Source organism: Homalodisca vitripennis, chromosome 2, assembly GCF_021130785.1.
Source record: "Homalodisca vitripennis isolate AUS2020 chromosome 2, UT_GWSS_2.1, whole genome shotgun sequence".
Classification (NCBI taxonomy): domain Eukaryota; kingdom Metazoa; phylum Arthropoda; class Insecta; order Hemiptera; family Cicadellidae; genus Homalodisca; species Homalodisca vitripennis.
The window spans coordinates 102,207,663-102,227,384 of record NC_060208.1 but is presented as its reverse complement, the minus strand read 5'-3'; the positions used below and the strand labels follow the sequence as shown (position 1 = coordinate 102,227,384).

At 34.8% G+C, this 19,722-nt stretch overlaps 1 protein-coding gene across 2 annotated transcripts in view; it reads left to right on the top strand.

The window, feature by feature from the left end:
- LOC124354478 (putative RNA-binding protein Luc7-like 2) overlaps window positions 1-18,742 on the top strand; it is a 36,476-nt gene extending 17,734 nt beyond the window's left edge. The window contains exons 1-6 of one of the 2 annotated variants that reach the window (XM_046804960.1): window positions 1,399-1,454; window positions 4,468-4,566; window positions 5,687-5,905; window positions 9,076-9,288; window positions 10,073-10,272; window positions 18,335-18,742. In XM_046804960.1, coding sequence (XP_046660916.1) covers window positions 4,471-4,566; window positions 5,687-5,905; window positions 9,076-9,288; window positions 10,073-10,272; window positions 18,335-18,473 — 867 coding nt within the window. In that variant the 5' untranslated portion in view covers window positions 1,399-1,454; window positions 4,468-4,470 and the 3' untranslated portion in view covers window positions 18,474-18,742. Of the gene's footprint in view, window positions 1-1,398; window positions 1,455-4,467; window positions 4,567-5,686; window positions 5,906-9,075; window positions 9,289-10,072; window positions 10,273-18,334 lie in introns of those variants that run through there. The other variant, XM_046804959.1, reaches the window with a different exon arrangement.
- The last annotated feature ends 980 nt before the right edge of the window (window positions 18,743-19,722 follow it).

Genomic DNA, 19,722 nt, shown 5'->3' with positions numbered 1-19,722 from the left:
CTCACTAATCAAAACTCTTCTTTCATACTGTCTCAGAAAAATATAAATTGATGCCTGTTGAAATTAGTTCAAATGAACACAAATACAACAAACTGTATTTGTTTTAAGTTTGGTGTATGTTCAGTTAATTTTGAATGTTTACTTTTTTAAATTAAAATTTAAGATTAGTTCAGGGTAATATTTATTTTTTTAAATGATGTTTTTAGCAGTACAATTTAAAATATATATGTACCAAAAGTCAGTAACAGATTTTTTAAAATTCACAACCCAATTTTTATATTAAATAGGAACACCACTAATTTAAATAAAATCTATAATTTTTGGGCTTTAATTATTAATAAACAAGTTTGAACATTCAAAAATATCCTTTAAATTTGTTTAAAAAAATAAACAATTTTTCAATAAATTAGCAGGTTTTGTATTTAATTATATTAGTATAAATTTATGATTTTGTATACTTTCTTCTAGCAACTAATTACAAAGTTCATTAGTTGCTAGTGAATTTTACTCAATGGATAAAATCGATTTTTTCTGTTAAATTTCATCAAAGTATTAGTCTTAGGTTATTTGTGCATAAACCACTCATATTCTTCAATTAACTTTTTGTAAATTAGTTTACTCATAAGTTTACCTTAAGTTTCTAGCAGTGGATTCCAATCATTTTTAACAGTATTTTTTAATTGTTGCTAAGTATAATTACGGGAATATGTTTTCAACCTAATTATTACTCGGCCTATTAGTTAGGTTTTTAATTTTAAAAGTAAATTTAAAGACGAGATCTTATACTTGAATAAAATTTTGTGGTATTGTTTTATAAAACGAATCCACATTTTTATCAGTTTAGTGAAAATTGTTGAGATAAATATGTAAGGGCTTTTGCTTACGGAAAATGAAGAAACTTATTGTTTTGTAATTGATTAATCTTAATGATGTGTTTGTATTTACGTTATTAAATTATAAACAATAGGAAGGTATAGTTGAGGGGTAGTAGTTGGTGTGAGTGGTGCAGAAACAGCTGACTGGGAGGAGCGCCTGTGAGTATTGTTGTTTTTCCCACATGAAATTCAAAGGTTGAGTTCGTCATCTTGGATCTGTCCAAATGTGACATGTATTGTCTCGCACGGCTCTGTCCGTGTGTCTTCTGAGCCCTGGAGCGTTGTGCACGCTGCAGGGTGTAGAACCATTGTTGCTGTGACGTGCGTATTATCTGTAGTTGCTCAAGGTGAACTGCGCTGTGCTGCAAGTGGTTGCGGATACGTGAGTATACCAGCCGGTCCGTCTGCACATGTGGTCTCGTCGTCGGCGTACGTATTTTGGTTTAACATTTCAGTTTTGTTCACTGATGTTGATGATGGTCGATGATATTTACTGATGATTTGTTACTGTCCCACTCTTTAGGGTGTAAAGTAACACAGGGTCCGGGGGAACTGCGGCCGACTTGACATTCAACGTCTGTAAGTCAACAACAAAATATCAACAGAAAAACATTTTTAAATGTATGCCTTATACTTTAGGAGAGTTACTTTGTTTGTTATACGTTCTAGCCAAGCTCTGAAGGATTAGTTTATGATAGTCCGGATTACCTTCGGGTTCCTCTTATAGGAACAGAAATGGTAGCGTCCCTCATATTTGTTCAGACATTTTTTAACAAACATCACAACTGGTTGAAAATAGTTGTTGCCAGTACAGTGTGTTTATATCTTTGAATTGAAAAACTGTAGTATATGTTTGTTTTATTGTAGTTTTTTTTATTTCAGTAATGTTTCAAATTTAGCTCTTTACTTTCTCTCATGTCCAATATGTCATTTTTACACTTAAAGAAAATTTAAGGACGTTAATTTAAAAAACAGTTAAATTGCACCAAGATCATTAGGGTCATGGGCAACATATGAGCACACGCATCTATGGAAAATTGATAATTTAATCAATTGTGTTAGCATCTGTGTTTGTTAGGGAATAGATGGCAAAGCATGAGATTTATGTTCCAGGTAAATTAACCCTTCATACCCTGATTTAATATGTCACGAATTAAATCTAATTTTTAACTTTCTAAGCAGAATAAATTGCAGCATCTCAGAAGAATATATAATGTTAGTTCAAAGAAATGTCGTCAAAATGCGTGAGAGGGCTTCTTCAGTGTTTTAGTGTGATACAAAGTGCAGCATGACTCATCATAACATCTGGTGACAGTCACAACTCAAGCTTTTGTTTGATTTGTCAGTCCTGACGCAATCTCAGTGACCCAGCTGTCACTCTTAAACGGAAAATACTCGAAATACTCTGAATAATTCTCTATTATTGAATGTTGTGCAAACTGATCTACTTTAAAAAAATGTTATTTAATAGTTCATGTTCATTTGTTGTTTTATATAGTTTATAAAGTTATGTTTGATAAGAATTTTTATTTTAATATGTGACAATCACAAAGTATTATTCCTTGTGTATCAGACAATATTCAAATAAAAAATTATCATTATAAAGGCAGTAATAGTTTTGTTTGGTTATTTAAACAAATTTAAGCCTTAAAAGAAATAAGTGCATGTGCTCAGATGTTAATGTCAGTGTATAATAATAACTGTAGATCTCTGCTTGAATATTTATAAAAAAAGCACTGAGATAAAATTCTAACAAATAAGTGCAACTGACTCATTAAAAAATTGTTTATCTTAAATATAGTAATGTTTTTAAGTTCATGAGAGAAAGTACATGCTGATATCCTGAGCTTTCCTTATAACAATATTGAGGGTGGCCACTTTTGAGTGATGAATGAAAATCCATATTTTATGAATTGTAAGCAGTAAAATCAGTGTCTCTAACAAAAGTTACTATTGGTCAAATAAAATCTTTAAAGTTTTTATTGGATAAAAAATTAATATAAATGTTTACTCAAAAACAGAAATTTCCGAAATTAATTTGATTATTGTCTTTATTTTTATAGTACTTTTTAGTTTGATTTGGTAATTCAAGATGTAAGCAGTATGGACATCTTCTTTATAGTAAAATCTGTATGAATAGCATCAATTATACAATATAAAAAAGAACATTTAATTTCTTGTTTTGTTTCACTCATATAACACTTCTTCTGTCATATTATATTTTTGTTGGCTTTGAAAAAGTCAGTTAAAACTTTACTATTGAATTTTGTATGAAAAGTGCCTCTGCCCGAAGTAATTAATTCCAGTTTGAAATATTTTGTATTTAAAATATAAAAGTTGCTAAAAATAAATGCATAACAAACTTGATTACATCCATTCTAGTAATTAATCTTGTTGCTGCCCAAAGTGGTCATCCTTGTATCTCAATCAGAAATCCTTTTTAGCAGTAAAATAAAAAAAACAAGCAGATTTATGAAAACTTTTAGATTTGTTTTTGACCATAAAAGACAAATTGTGTTAATGAGGGACGACAATTTTATATATCAAAAGTGTTTTTCGTCACTATCCATGCAAATGCACAGACCCTGTTTAGTTCATTTGCTGCATGATTTCCTTTTTTGAAATGCATAATATTGAAGTATACAGAGAGGAGACTTACTACTGTATTGCTGGTTCTTGTTTTGTACTCTATGGAGTATAGTACATCTTCTAGTGGAAAGAGGTGGGAAATTATCCAATGCTCGTGGTTATAGAGCATTGGAGGCAACCCCAAGGAAGAGGCAAAGGTAATATAAACCACTTGTATTAAATGTTATTTAAGTGTTAATGTTTTACTATAAATATAAAAAGTAATTATTGCACATCAATACAAATGTGTGTCTTTGTTTGAAAACTCAATTAAAAGGCAAATTGTTAATTGGCTTTTTGTTTATTTGAAATTTTTAAAGGATATTATATTTGGAATCATTGCTTTCTACTCAGTTTAAAGAAACAATTATTTTGCAATTATTGAAAAACAATTATTTTGCAATTATTGAAAAACAATTATTTTGCAATAATCCTTGTAACATACTAAAGCCAAAAAATTGTATAATACTTTTTAAAATGTATTGAAATTTTCTATTTTTAATGTTGTTTTTAAATAAATTCTTCTACTTCATCTTCTTCATGGGCAATGAAAAATTCATCACAAATATTCTTTGTGATATTTTTGTTTATTACTTGGTGATGTTAGTGTTATTATTTTTAGGGTGTTATTAGACTCAAATGTTTTGCATAATGCAATTGGTGGCTGCCTGGCAAACGACAGCGTTTTTGTTTATTTTATTTTTATTGGATACAGGTACAAATTAATTGTTTGACCACTATGTACCCACTTAAGTTGTACTTTATAACTATTTCAGAAAATATTAAATGCGGTTTCATAATGTTTTCTATTCTTTATATGAATCCAAACCCACAAGGACCTCAAATTTGGTTGATGGAAGTAACAGTGGAAGTTTTGGATTAAAAGAGGAATGTAATTTCCATTGCTATCATTGTTCCCATGTGGGAAGGCAAGAGTTGTTTACTGAGGCAATGTTCTGTGCAGCGCATGGACCTAGGAGAGTGTCCAAAGATACATGACCTTGCTTTGCGGGCGGACTTTGAGCAGGCCAGCCGGACACGGGACTACTTCTATGATATTGACGTAAGTTCACAACACGATTTTAATATTTAGATGTATTGTTTTGGAGTATAAAATTTAAGAGCTGATCTAGTAGTGTTAAGCTTTTGACCAGTTTATAATCTGGAATCAACCAATACAAGCTTTTGGTTAGTTTGTAATTGGTTTCTAACTTCCAATTATTTTGGTGTGGTTTTAAATCAGTGAAGAATTTCAGTTTTATTATTAAATATAGTAATTTTTTTTTCATTCTTGTGTGTTTAAATTTTAAGGTGTTCTCAAAATGTCTCAATTCTTTTGAATTAAACATTAAGAAAGATGGTTTTATTAAACTTGTAAACATTTATTAAAATATAGGAATTTAAAAATTCATGTTTTAACATGTTCACAATAACAGCTTAATTCAAGACTTTTATTAGCTATCGAATTTTTCAATAATAATAATGGCAAAAACCCATAATTGTTTATTTTTTTATTTTTTATTAAGCATAACAAGAAATGTATGTAGGATTCCAATTTTGTTTAAACAAAATATGTATTTCAATATGTTTTTCCATGTACCCCAAGGAGTACCTAAAAAGTTAAGAAATTGCGTGCCTGATGGGGTACATGATAGTCTAAGGTATTTATTTAAGTGCGGGATCACATTTAACAAACCACCAAGACAAGCAAACAATAAGGAAATGTATCGCATCATGCACAACTCGCTTTATGAAAATCCTGGTGTACCCGATCGGATACATAAAGTCAGTTAGTTGTGAAAGATTGGGTATAGCTGATGGGGTTCACATCATCGTGAACATGTTACATGATTAATAACTAACATAAAGTTTCTCATGTACTTAAAGTCAAAATATCGGTAATTCAATTAATAAAATATTTAATTGCATTAGCAATGTTTTGACATGGTATAAACTGGAAAACTAAAATGTTAGTTATGACAGGCAGTGTAAGCTTATGAAATAAAGAAATATATAATAGTTTGATTTACCTCTACGCTTATATAATTGTCCAAAAAATAAAACGTTTGTGACTATAGATAAAAACATTTTAAAGTAACATGTATCATACACAACAACATTTGTACACATAATACAATATTGTTGATGTGTCTGAATTATTATTCAGTCAGTAATGTTGGCAGGCCATGGAGCATCTGCAGGCGTTTATCAGTGATTGTGACAAGAGGACAGAGCTGGCCAAGCAGCGACTGTTGGAGACACAGGAGGAACTGAGTGCCGAGGTAGCGGTGAAGGCCAATCATGTTCACGAGCTGGCTGAAGAAATCGGCAAGAAGTTGGCACGTGCCGAGCAGCTCGGGGAGGAGGGGTTTGTGGAGGAGAGTCTTAAACTCATGGGAGAGGTGAGTGATTCAGGTCTTAAACAGGGTCCCCCCCAACTATAAAATTACGTGACGTTTGTCTGCCCCACTGTCTGTCACAAGGCGGTGGCTATATTGCTGTTAACATGGCCTATACTCTGATGCCCTGTAATTTAATGAGTGTATATATCTGTATAGATGACATATCCATCAGATTTTGACCAGGGGTTTGAGTTTGTGAAGTGATTTGAAGGACAAATATATTTGGTAAGCCAAACTAAAACGTCCTCTGTCCCTATCTACTACTTCTACTGTGCACTTCAGTGTTACTGTCTGTATGTACTAATATTTTACAAAGCAATTTTTTAACAATGGGAATAGTAAATTATCACTCTTATACCTTTGGAATGTTTGGTATTCTAAAACCTCTTGTGTACCAATTCCATGAAAATGTGGTTTTATAGGTTAACTGTTTAAGATATGGGAAACATACACTGGATGTTATACAAAGATCACCCCATTTTCTAACAGATACTGAAAGTACATTTGAGCAAGTGTCAATCATTCAGCTGCTACCTGATTTAAGTGTCAATCAATGGATGGAATTTCATCTTTACAAGCGTTTTGTCACCTAACTATAAGAGATAGGACAAATAAGTCACTGGACCTTTTTTGTAGTTCACTTCATTTCCCACTAACATTATTTTGCCCAATTCGAGCTTGCATCGATGGTTCAGCTGCCATCAAGCTTCAAAGAAAGGTCTGCAAAGGTTAACAAGTTCAAAAAGTTGTACATTTTTTGTAGGAATTCAAAAGTAAAAATTGTAATTTTCATACTTTACGGTGGTTACACAGTCTAAATTTCAAGTTTCTAAGACTTCTTGATTTATGTACCTTAGTCAGTAAGTGATTGAGTCAGTTGGACAAGCAGAGAGCATCCAACTTTTTATTGCCAACAGCTGTTTTATATAAGTTATGCTCGCTTTATGGGCTTAGGATTTTATTAAAACAAGTACCGTTGTAATTGTTTTAAAAATTGAAAAAAGTAGTTATATTGTAAAATTTTTCTAACGTGTGTAAAACAGCTGATGCCTGTCAAAAGACAAGCTATTTGTTGCTCCCGGCTTGTGTAAACGTACCTTTAAAGTGGTCGTGTTCGCTTGTGTACTGACAGATTGTGTTGAAACAAGTAGTTTGGAATCGTATTGAAATTGCTAAAATAATTTGTGTGTGGTAAACTTTTTATAACTATGCACGTAGGTGTTTAGTTCTTTGACTTTAAATATTTTCAACAACTGCCATTTTGTTTACATTAAAGAAAATAACACAATTTTTTTTAGTTTTCCTCTATCTATTCAAACCTACAATCCAAATTTGGTTTCCTCAGCTTAAATAGTTATAGGGATATTAGTTTGTTTTTAATAAAAAATACAAAATGGCAGCTAGCTGATAAACTTTTCAATTGATATTTATATGACATTTTTTGATTAAAATTATGAATACTATCCCCAAGAAGTTTGTGACGCCCTTTTGTGAACACCCAGTATATGCGCTCATCTTCGGCGTGCTGGGGTCTATGTCCACAGGCCCTGGACATATGTTTCCAAATTCGGGGATAAGAGAAATTGGGTATTATTTGAATTCGGAGGAGGGTTTTTTTGTACCTTTTCTTGAGAATCGTGCGGGTGTAATGCTTAAGTAATGCTCAGCCAAATGATGTGTGATTTATAAAAATAATCAATGGATTTAGTGGAAAAATGAACTTTTTCTGAGACCGAACATAATCGGAAGAAATGTAGTGGTATAAGGAAGTAAAAAAATAATTTTTTTCTTTAAGGCCTATTTATGGGATGATAAATAGAGATACGAGGAAACACCAAATGATATATTTTGTGGCTTAACCGTTACGAGACGAAGAGACTGAGCCTTTCTTGTAGGAAATTTAAAATTAAAAAACGATTCTGATGTGAGCGTTCTATGATTTACGTTACAAGTAAGTAAGTTACTCGTAGTAATGCAAGTTCAATCCGGAACTGGAATGAATTGAACAAATTGTACTTAGATTATTTTCTAATTCGAAAAATGTTACATTTAAGCTAATATGAACGGTTCGGCCGCTATCGATCCCAGAAACAAAATTCTCAAAAGAATTAGAAGTAAAAACTACAAAATATTTCCATTTAAAAGGGTTTTATGGCCAAATTACTGAAAACATAAGAATTCTCACTTAAAAATCTAAAAAATTGTTTTCAGCTATGACCAACAGTCTGGCCACTATCATGCCTGGAAGCTAAATTTTCACATGAAATTTACAATTTTTCACATAATCGCTGATGGAGATTGAGTTTGTTCGCTCACTCCATCAAAAAAATGTCATTGGACCATTAGTTCGCGTCGTTCCTGACTAATGATTTTTCGTCAGGTTCAAGCTAGCTCTAACGGTTCGCTTGCTATCGGGCTTCGAAGAGATGCCTGCAAAGGTGAAAGGTACGAAATTTGACGATTTTTTAGAAGTTTAAAAGTAAAAATGTCCGGTTTTCAGACTTTTGTTTCAAGGTAAAAGCTACGTGTGTGCAAAATTTCATGTTTCCAGCACTTCTAGAAGTGGGTTACAATTAGTATGACTCAGGATTTAAGCTGAGATGAAGATTGTTTTAGGAAAAATGCTAAAAGCCCTTCAGATTTTTTGGTTAGCCACCGTGTAACCGCTCTGATGTCATAGCAACAAGCATGGCCGTTTGTTGGATACTACTCTCGCATCAAAAGTACAGATAACCTAGTTTAAACGTTGACCACAAACTAACTAGTTAAAAGAAAATTACAGGAGGAAAATTTAAATTTAGTTTGTTTGTTATATGATCATTACAAATGTACAATTTCATGTATAGAAAAATTTGTAATGATCTTATAGTATAATTGGAAAACAATATTTTTAATGCTGTAAACTAATTTTTAAAATGCAATCTTCTTTTTGTGGTTAGTTGTTTTTCTTGCTTTAGTCACAATTTTGAGAGAGCTTTTCATAACAGCATCGCATTTTATCAGCTCATTTTGCAAAATGCAACAAATGCGATAGCAGTTTAAACCCTTGTATGACTATAAGTCGTTACATAGTGAGTTACACATGCGGCTGTATATACATAGAGATTAGAGTGGGATAGAAACTACAGTATACATGAAGAGTTGTCTAGTCATTACTGGACGTATTACAGATAGAAGACCTGCGCAAGAAGAAGGCCGAAGCAGAAGATGTGTATCGTAACTCGATGCCGGCCAGCAGTTACCAGCAGCAGAAGTTGCGAGTCTGTGAGGTGTGCTCAGCCTACCTGGGTATACACGACAACGACAGGCGGCTGGCAGACCACTTTGGTGGGAAACTGCACCTTGGCTTCATCAAGATCCGTGACAAGCTGGCAGAACTTGAGGTAATCAGGGGTATCTCATTATCTCGTTCAACAGGCAAATTTTGCACCACTTTATTTGTGAGAAATGTCGATTGTGATCTGTCATCATCATCATTTTAATAAAATTCTTGTTTGTTTTAAAGTTTTTGTTATGGTTTAATAACTGAGTTGTATGCCAACCATGTCTACTATAGTATTTAATTGTGTTTCAAAATATCTCTTCTGGAGAGAAAAATACAAATATAAATGTGATACAGCAATGGCTGGATTACCTGTAGATTAATTTGTAGATCATCGTAGTAGATAGTAGCTTTGTGTTGTAATCAAGAAAAACAAAAATATACCAGCCACAACTGTGTATGTGGGACTGTCAAAATCAGCCATATTGGTTTTATGCTTTTTTAAGAACAAGGAAGTAGTCTGCCACATCATGTTGTGTAGAAAAATCTCGTCCTAGCTCATTTCATTCTCAAGGTGACCTGCAGACAGTCAGACTATCATACAGGAAAGAAATGTTTACGAAATGTATGTGCTTCAAGGACGCTCAACCAAATTTCATGATTGGACATGTACCATCATGAACTCATTCTTGTCTAAGTAGGAATGAAGTTTTATACAAAATGTAAAGTACAGACGAGTGCATGATAATGAAAGTTAAAAGTCTTGAATTTAATTTATTACAATGGCTAGACAACCTGTAAAAGGCACAAGTGAATCATGATTTAATGGGCATTAAGTCATTAAGCACACAACACAAGTCATTCCAAATGACTCCATAATGATATGTTGGATCTTTTGTCACCAGAAAACTGTGGAGGAGCGGCGCCAACAGAAGAGATCCGAAAAGGACCGTGACTATGACCGAGACGACAGAGACCGCAGCAGGGACCGTAGTCGGGACCGTGACCGCTACCGTGATCGCAGCCGGGATCGAAGCAGGGAACGCAGCAGCAGGCGCCGAAGAAGTCGTACCCGATCTCGCAGCAAATCTCGCCATTCCTCTAGGTCAGTAAAGTTATAAATTAATAAATATATTTTTGCACACAATGAAATTCAATAGAATCAAAGATTCATAAATCTAAGGATAATATGGAAAACTCTTGAAATAACTAAGAAAGAAAATAACTTCAACAAAGAAGATAGCATTAGGCTTTCAAAACATTGAGTGGCTAAGCTTCCGTCATCCGATCATCTCCGTTCCCCTCCATCCACTCACATTAATTATAAGTGGACACATATCACTGGCACCCCCAATTTCAACTTAACATCTCTTACATAAACAAATGTAATATGAAAGTGGGTAGTATTGAGAAAGAATTCTAGTTTAAAGCTGTGACAAGAAAGTTAAATTAGCAATGAATGAGATCAAATATAGTGCAATTAGTGTAGACGGTATTTCAATAAATATGTTAATTCTTGAAGTGGTGACCCATTTAATCAATACTTCTCTTAAAACTAGGAAACCATTATTGTTCATCCGACCCCTACAAGTGTCAAGCATCTGAGACCTATATCAACCCATCCAGCTATATCGAAAGTTCTGGGCAAATAGTAGTTCTCCAGCTAAGCACATTTATAAAAACAAATGCTATATTGCCATCATTGCAATCTTGATTTAGAGAAAACCCCATAGTAACTGCACTGCCCTCACAAACATGTTTAGTGATATGGTGGATGAAAGGGCCGAGATATAAAAAGCTCTGTTGTTTTGCTTAATTATTGACAGGCTTTTCGCTCTAATCAATCATGATATATACTATTATTTTAGATCAAATGTCTTGAACTGGATACATTCATACCTCGGTGGGAGGCAGCACTTAACCAGAATTGGCAATGACTCATCATTGTCACTTGCCAGACAGTGGGGTGTTCCCCAAGGCAGCTGTATTGGTTCAATTTGTACACTTATGACATTCCCAGGTGTGTGCAGTATTGTACTTCTCATTCATTTTACGGATGATTGTCAGCTACACTTGTCATATGACCCAGACAGGCTGAGCGAGGCTGTTGATCAAATTAACTCTGACTTGAGCCTTTGGTCAATGACTAATGGGCTTGGGCTTTTAAGCTTAACACAGACAAGTGCACAGTGACCCCACACACTATAGCACAGACCCTCAGTGAGACCAACCAACAGATCATGCTGTGTGGCAGTGTGTGACAAAGTGTAAACTTTGGGAGTCATACTGGATTCAGGTCTCACTTTTAGTGACCACACGTAACATATGCTTCATATGCCTTGGGTAGACTGAGGGATCTGTATGGGTTTAGAAATATGCTTTCAAAGTCCGCAAAGCTGCAGATCATGCAGTCGTTTATATTGTCATTGTTTTACTACTGGTACACTGCATATGGAAATGGTATCTCAGGGAGGGGGATGCTTGTATAATTTAATAAGTGCAAAACTCAGCTGTTAAGTTCATTTTTTGCCTGAATTGGCAGGAACATGTATCCCCTTTAGAGAGAAAATCGGTTTAACCCAATTGAAGACATATGCAGGGTTCTGACAAACTGCATGACTCACAGTCCTATGTCTTGGAGAGCCTCAGTACCTTGAACATAAACTGTTGTATCAGGAAGAGATCACTCTCAAAGGAGCACCTGCCAAAACCTAAAACTTCACTTTCCTCAAGTGCGGCTTGAGAAGCCTTCTGCTACTTTGGCCCAACCGTGTATAATGACCTCCCTGACACCATAAAGACTTATACTGTTTGCATGTTCAAAAAGTAAATGAAAATATTATACAACAGCAACAACTGAGATGTTGTTACTAATTGTATATTAACACGGTGAGTGCTGCATGCCAAATTGTAAAACAGTTGTACGGGCCTAAATATTATTTTTACATAAAATTCTTATATTAACATACATGGACCTCAGAAATGTTGATAGAAGTCAGCTGAGAAGATTCTATGGTGCTGATAATGACATCACATTGTGCGTTGGGTTAACCCGTCACCAGGCCCACAAATGAGAAACACATAATTTTAATAAGTCTAAGGTAAACAAAATGAAGTACACAGATTTTCTTATTGAAGTTAATTTCTTTAACACTTTAGCCTGTTGGATCCCGTAGCCGCACAGTTGCGACTGAGGCAAGTGTGCAGTCGTGGCCCGTTGCCGTACTGTTGCGGCCGCGCGCAGAGCGTTTTATTTTTGCGTTTTCTTCAACTCAATTCGCTAAATTAAATGACGTTCAATATACCGGGTTACTCGGGAGAACACTGGCTTTCTCGTGAGGTATATTTTGTTTCGCGCTACGATACTTGGCAGCCTGTTTTTACTCTAAACGTCGAGGCGTTTCAGCCGGTTGCTGTTGTTTGTACACAATAATTATGGCTTCGCCTAAGCATGAGTTGTTTGATCAAGATATTAATGAATTATTGGGCAGTGAGTTTAGTGAACTATCTGATAGTGACGACGAAAGTGATGTGGATATTTTCAGTCGTGTAAGAAGTGGTGATTTTATTTTTAGTGAACTAGTTCGTGATGCAGACTTCAACCACGATTTAGGTTATCTCGATGAACCAGTACCAGGACCATCAGGTGATACTGTTTATTCTAATAATCGTCCAAATAAGCCTACTTTGGATAGTGTTGACTTGGTAATAAACGAGGTAGTTCAAAATTATAATCCCAGAAATGACTTTACTGGTAATGAAGGAACTGAATGTAGGCCTAACCCCAAACGTAGAAAGCTACCTTGTGTGTACACCCATGTATGATGGAATACCATACTTATAGGAACTTTTAGGCCTAAACCATACTCTGGACCATGTAAATAAAGTGTTGTTCTAATATTATTTATTTAGTTTGTTTATCCTAGTCTTATTGATTTATAAAAAATAAACTTACACTTGGAATCAAAATATATATATATATATATATATATATATATATATATATATAAATTTAAATATGTATATTTGAATTTAGAAATATCAATAATATGAAATAAATAAACATAAAAATAAAACTTATGAGTATATGATTATGCAGATGCAAAAAATAACTATAATGCAAAGTAGTAACCAAGTGCCAGAAAAAACCCGGGCCAGCAGATGCCCCTGTGCTGCCATAACCCGGGACTCAACAGGTTAAAGGTTATTTTTCAGGTTCTGGGAACAAAATTAGTAAATTACAAAAACGTCGGGTATACCCGTCATCAAGCCACTGAACTTAGCTTATAATATTAAAACACAAAAAATAAGACCAAGAACAAACATTTTTAAGTTAACACTGTAGGATATTTATTGTTAATGTTTATTTACACCACACATGTGCTATTTTGAGCTATTACCTACCCTCATAAAAAGGTCCGAATTTTATTCCTTGTGTGTCAAAGCACCGCACTACACACAATGCTGGCTCTTCAGGACACTGCGAACAGAAATACATGCTTTCTTTTCTTTTCCCTTCTCTGCTGCACACTCTGCACCTTCTTCCTCTGGATGTTCCACCAGGAGTTTGAGAAATTTTCGAAATGACATGTTCAGTCAGTCGCTATCTCTTTGCTGGGACATTAGGTATGTCGTCTTTTGGTGGAAGAAGTTGCTCAATGATACTCAACCTAAAGTCGTATAAGCGAATTTTCACTTCAGGATTTGCAAAGCAATAAAGGCGATAGGCATTGGTGACAAACATCTGCAACACGTGGACAAAAACCTTTTTATACCAGTGCAGGGACTTGTGATCACACGGGTAGTAAGATAAAAGTTGGTCATTGCGATCAACACCCTTAATTTTGGCATTGTAGTGTATTATCGGTATGGGTTTTTGTTTCATTTGTCCACGCCTGTTACTTGCCTCACCCATGTCGTTTTCAAACTCTGTTGATATATAATTGACAACTCTTACCTTTCCACTTGCCTACCATAACCCCCTCCGCATAACATTCTGCTTTTTCTCCCTTCTTGAGTGTAATAGTTTTCAAGTCTGGTGGTGCTTTTTTTCTGTCTTTTCTGAGAGTTCCAGTGCAAAGTATCTTTTTGCAGAAGTTCCCAAGCAAGTGTAGGACTATTATAATAATTACCCATATATAATGAATGCCCCTTGTTCAATTTTCCAATCATCAAATATTTTACTACTTTTGAGATATGACCTTTCCCTCACTCCCACTGTAAACTGTAAAATTAGTAACAAGGCCATCAGGTTCAGTCAAAGCATAAATTTTTATCCCATACTTATGTTTTTTGTTTTTTATGTACTGCCTGAAGCTAAGCCTGCCCCTCCACAATATCATTCCTTCATCTAGAGAGAGATCTTTGCCAGCAGAGTAAAGCTGCAACATTTTATTATTAAATGAGTCAATAAGCAGGTTTACTTTAGACAGCTTGTCAGTGGTTTCCAGAGTATTATTATTGAAATGCAAAGGAAAAACCTCAAAATCAAAAGAAATCTGTCTCGACTCATTGAGTTCCTGAAGACCTTGAAATCAAAAAGATAATTAGTCTTCCAGTAATCTTTCATTCTGTTCAGTCTGACAGTACCCATGTGCAACAAGATTCCAATAAAAGCTTTAAATTCGTTTACTGTCATGTTTTTCCAATCATTTATGCGTGACTGAGTTTCCAAGTTGGGGTCAAAAAATAGTTCCCTGGCATAGAAGTTGGTAAATTGTATTATATTTTCAATTAGTATGATGTCAAACAAAACCCAAAGCCAATCAACTGGCCTATTTTGTGTTGGTTTTGGCCAAAGAAGTTTGTTTTCCCCTGTAAAAGGGATATTACGAAGACCAGATGTAGTAGGACTCCATGTTGGATTAAACGTACCTTCTTCACCTGAGTCGGTGTCGTATTCTTCCGCGCTGTCTTCGCTGCTTGAAAGTTCATTTTCACTGTCGTCTGAATTGTTACCAGAAGTTTCCGCCATATTCATGAACAAAGTACTCAAAATAATAAACAAACTTAACACTAAACACAGCACAATACAATGTAAACAATAAAGTATAGGTAATAAAGTGATATCACAATGGAAGTGTAGACTGGCGTGCACAAAGAACAAAGGAGTAATATCTGAGGGCCTGACAGCAAAAACAACCTCCTCACTCAAGAGCCGAGTGGAGGGGACAAGCGTCGGGTAAACCCGTCGCCAGGCTGCAGCAGTAGAGGCACGTGTGATGGGTATACCCGACGCGCCGCACCGAATGTGTTAAGTAAAACTTTTTAAAATTAGTTTGTAGGTTTTTGAACTTTTTTTGTATTTTGCTTACATAATTTTTATTTGTTTCTATATTTGACTTGCCTTGACAATGTTAATATCACAGCGTTTTAACTGTTTATAAATATGTTATTAAGTTATTCAATTGATGCCAGCTATTCTGAAAAAACAGTAATAAACTGAGAAACGCTTAAGAAATAAAGGCATTTTAATTTATTTATTTATAACATGACTCTCCACAGAGAGCTGAAATATCTCAAGTTGGTAATTGTTTGAGCAATGTTTCGATGTTTTGAAGTGGAAATTTTATAAGATAATATGACATTGTCCACATTAGCCAAAGAGTTCTGTGGTTGTACACAGTTCCATAACATTCATATCCGGTGTACATTAAAATAAATAATGAGATGAATACACTTTATGTATATATTAGGTAGTATTATTAACACCTACCACTATCACATAACAGCATAAAATGTTGGCATCTTGTGATCTCTAGATTTCACAATAGACTCTCTTACTTATAGGGATTTTTCTAGGTTTAACCCGGATTTAGCAGTTACTCGTATGTCACATATTAACTGGGATGAGGCTTATTCAATTAACGATGTGGATGAGGTGGAGAAATTCATCACAAGCCATATCAAGTCTGTATATGATGAACTGGCCCCAGTAGTATGTAAACGGGTGACAAAGCAAAGAGCTCCGTGGAGAACTGACCAAATAAAGCAACTATCCAAAAAAAAAAAACAAGTTAAAGAAGATTTACAGTGCAAGTGGTGACCTTACAGACTGGAAAAACTATTCACATATAAGAAACAGACTGAACGGTTTGATAAGGAAGGCGAAAAAAAATTTTTTTGCACAGAATATTTCTGAAAATACCTCTACCAAAGAGTTTTGGAATTGCCTTAAAAGAGGCAATGTTATTAAGAAAGGTAAATCATCAAACATTCCATCTAACATCGAAATTGAAGAAGCTAATACATATTTTGCTGATATGGGGAACAATGGAATGGTTGATGATGAATTGTTGAGGTTTTACAAATCAAACTCTTTGAAAGAAAATGATGACAAATTTAGTTTTAGTAGGGTGTCCGAAGACGAGGTTATGCTTGCTATGAATAGCATCAAATCAGATGCTGTAGGCTGCGACCAAATATCGATTAAAATGATAAAAGCAGCTAGCTTCTATGCCCTAAAAAGCATGACCCATTTAGTAAATTTGAGTTTGGCCACTCAAAGCTTCCCTACCAATTGGAAAATGAGTATTGTACACCCTTTACCGAAGGTCACACCCCCATCTACTGTGCAGAATTTAAGACCAATTTCTGTTTTGCCTGCAATGTCTAAAATAATTGAAAAAATTGTTATCAAACAGATGAATCAGTTCATAATATCAGAGAATATTATGCCAAAACTTCAGTCTGGTTTTCGCCATAAATCACAGCACATGTACAGCTTTGGTCAATTTGTTTGAGGATTTATTTAGAGCTAAAGATAGAGGAAAATATAGTTCTTTGGTTCTTTTGGATTATTCACAAGCCTTCGACTCTATAAACCATGAATTATTGATTGCAAAATTGAATTATTATGGGTTTGATCAAGGCGTTCGAAATTGGTTGAAATCTTATCTCCAAGAACGACTGCAGGTAACAAAATTGGGAAATGAGTTTTCCAGCCCCATTTCCAGACTGCGAGGCGTGCCTCAAGGTAGTTGCTTGGGCCCAATATTGTTTAACTTGTACACGTCTGATCTGCCAACGTGTGTAAAACACTGCACAGCTCACCTTTACGCAGACGACTGCCAGTTGCATTTGTCCTATGATAATGAAACAGCAAACACAGCTATCCCACAAATAAATTCTGATCTGCTGAATATCTCTGACTGGTCTCAGAAAAATGGCCTAAAGTTAAACATAGGCAAATGTAACGTGCTTCACACAGGTCCAAAAGCTCTGATGCAGACCCTCAGTGAACGTGGTGTGAGTGTTGAGCTCGGCGGCGAGAGGTTGACAGTGAAAAATAGTGTTAAAACTCTCGGCGTTGTGCTTGACAGCAAACTCACCTTCTCTGAGCACGTAACATTTAGTGTTCAGCGGGCTGTAGGTCGTTTAAAAGGGCTGCACAGATACCGAACACTACTGCCAGAGTGTGCCAAGATGCAGATCATGCAGTCAATGGTCTTATCTGTATTTAACTACTGCTATCCTGCATACGGAAATAGTATTACAAAGGAGGACGCTGGCAGAATTCAAAGGCTGCAAAATTCTGCCATAAGATTTATCTTCAGCCTCAGTAAATTTGATCACGTGTCCCCTTCTCGAAAAGATGCTAATATCATCGCAATGCAGGACGTGTGCAGAATGATGACCTGCTGCATGGTCCACAAGACACTAACAACCGGGGAGCCCGAGTATCTCAGCGAGAGACTCCTTCGTCGGGAGGATGTGTCTGAGCGGAGCACACGGCAACGTACATTGCTCCAATTCCCTAAAGTACGCCTTGAGGTTGGGCGAAAGGGTTTTGATTATTTCGGTCTGACCATGTTCAACGGCCTCCCTGTTAACCTCAAACAAATTAGATCTGTTCCTAATTTTAAACTTAAACTTAAGGAACATTTTAGCCATAGGTAGTTAGCCATAGGATTGTTTGTGTAAATCTTTATGTTGTGTTGTGATATTTAAGTATTAATTTATTGTGTATTTGTATATTTATGTATTTGTTGACCTGAGTTGATTTGAAAAACAATTTGTAAAATTGAAATACGCTCGTGTAATAAAGGCATTTTTATTTATTTATTTTATAAACTGAAATAATTATTAAATAGGCTACATTATTGATTATTGCGTAATATTTTTTTATTTAGCCCAGAAGTGACAAATAACATCATAAATATGTGTAGGTCGCGCAGCACATCCCGAGGACGCCACTCTCGTTCCCGTTCAGATCGCTCCCGTTCTCGAGATCGCCGCAGGAGGGAGAGGAAGCGAGAACACCGTGATCGGGATAGAGAAGATTCCAACAGCCGAGATAGGGACTAGTGGATCAACCCATCTGAACCATTCAATGTTTTATCAATTATAAAATTTGCTATCTTCATTTCTGCTGACTGTGTCAGCCTAGAATTTTTGTACACTTTTTTGTTTGATCTTCACTGGTCGCTCGCTGTTTGTCGGATCTGTTTGCATCACATGATGTTAATCTCGATAAACCATTGGGTATGGTAGTACAATATGAAAGAGATTTAATATACAGTTTCTTATTAGTTAATTTTTAGGATATATGATATAAATATAAACATTATTATTTAGTTTTCTGTTTTATTTTTTTCCCAGTTTTCCTAAAAATTAAAAAAAAGTCACAGTGATTTATGAACATCTGACATTCCAAATGAGTGGTTTTAGATTATTCAAGTAAAGAACTTGTTTTGACACAGTGTAAAATTAAACAAACAAATCAACCAGGCACACCAGGGGTAACGAAAATGAAGCTTGTCGTTTCTTTCTTCTAAGGATGGGTGTCAACGACCCCCCACTTAAATTTTAAGTGTTCCAAACCTCTCTTAATTCTGTTTACACATGAAATCTGAAGAATCAGCCAAGTGTTTATGGGTTTTAGTACTGTAAGTACCAGTTGTACATTCTCCTTACCTAGGTCTAGGAGTCTAGTCAAAACTGTTGAATAAGAACAGCTAAACATTATTCATTGACCAAATTCCAGAAATCTTTTTCTATGTCTCAGATCTGTCTTTTTGTTTGCCCTACTATCCACTAACATGCTAATTTGTAATGGTTTAGTGCCTTAATTTTTTTGTTAGTTTTAGAACAAATTGCAATAGCTTGAGTTCTATAGTGTATTTAGTTATAGAACATCACCAAATTACACTGCAGTGTTTTCTATGTAGGTCCGTGTATAATATACAAAAATAATTTGGAACCTTGAAGATATTATTTTTGAGAAACATCATTATTTCCACTATTTAAAATGACCCAGTCCAACAATATTTAGCTTTTATTGTAAAGGAAACTTGCCATTTTACAGTCAACCAATTACAGCTGGATGCAATAAAAAAAGTAATATTTTATGCAGTTACGCCATTCAGAAACACTAAATATAGTTATGTGATTAAGTCGAATTTCAAATCTTAAAAAAATATTTGGATTTAACAGTTGAGAAAATTTGACAATTGTGTCTTGAGATTTGTTATGTCACTAATTATTAGATATAAGTCATGTTCATGTTCCGACAATGAAATCTTCTTTATACTAATCTAGTAAACAATGAACCATT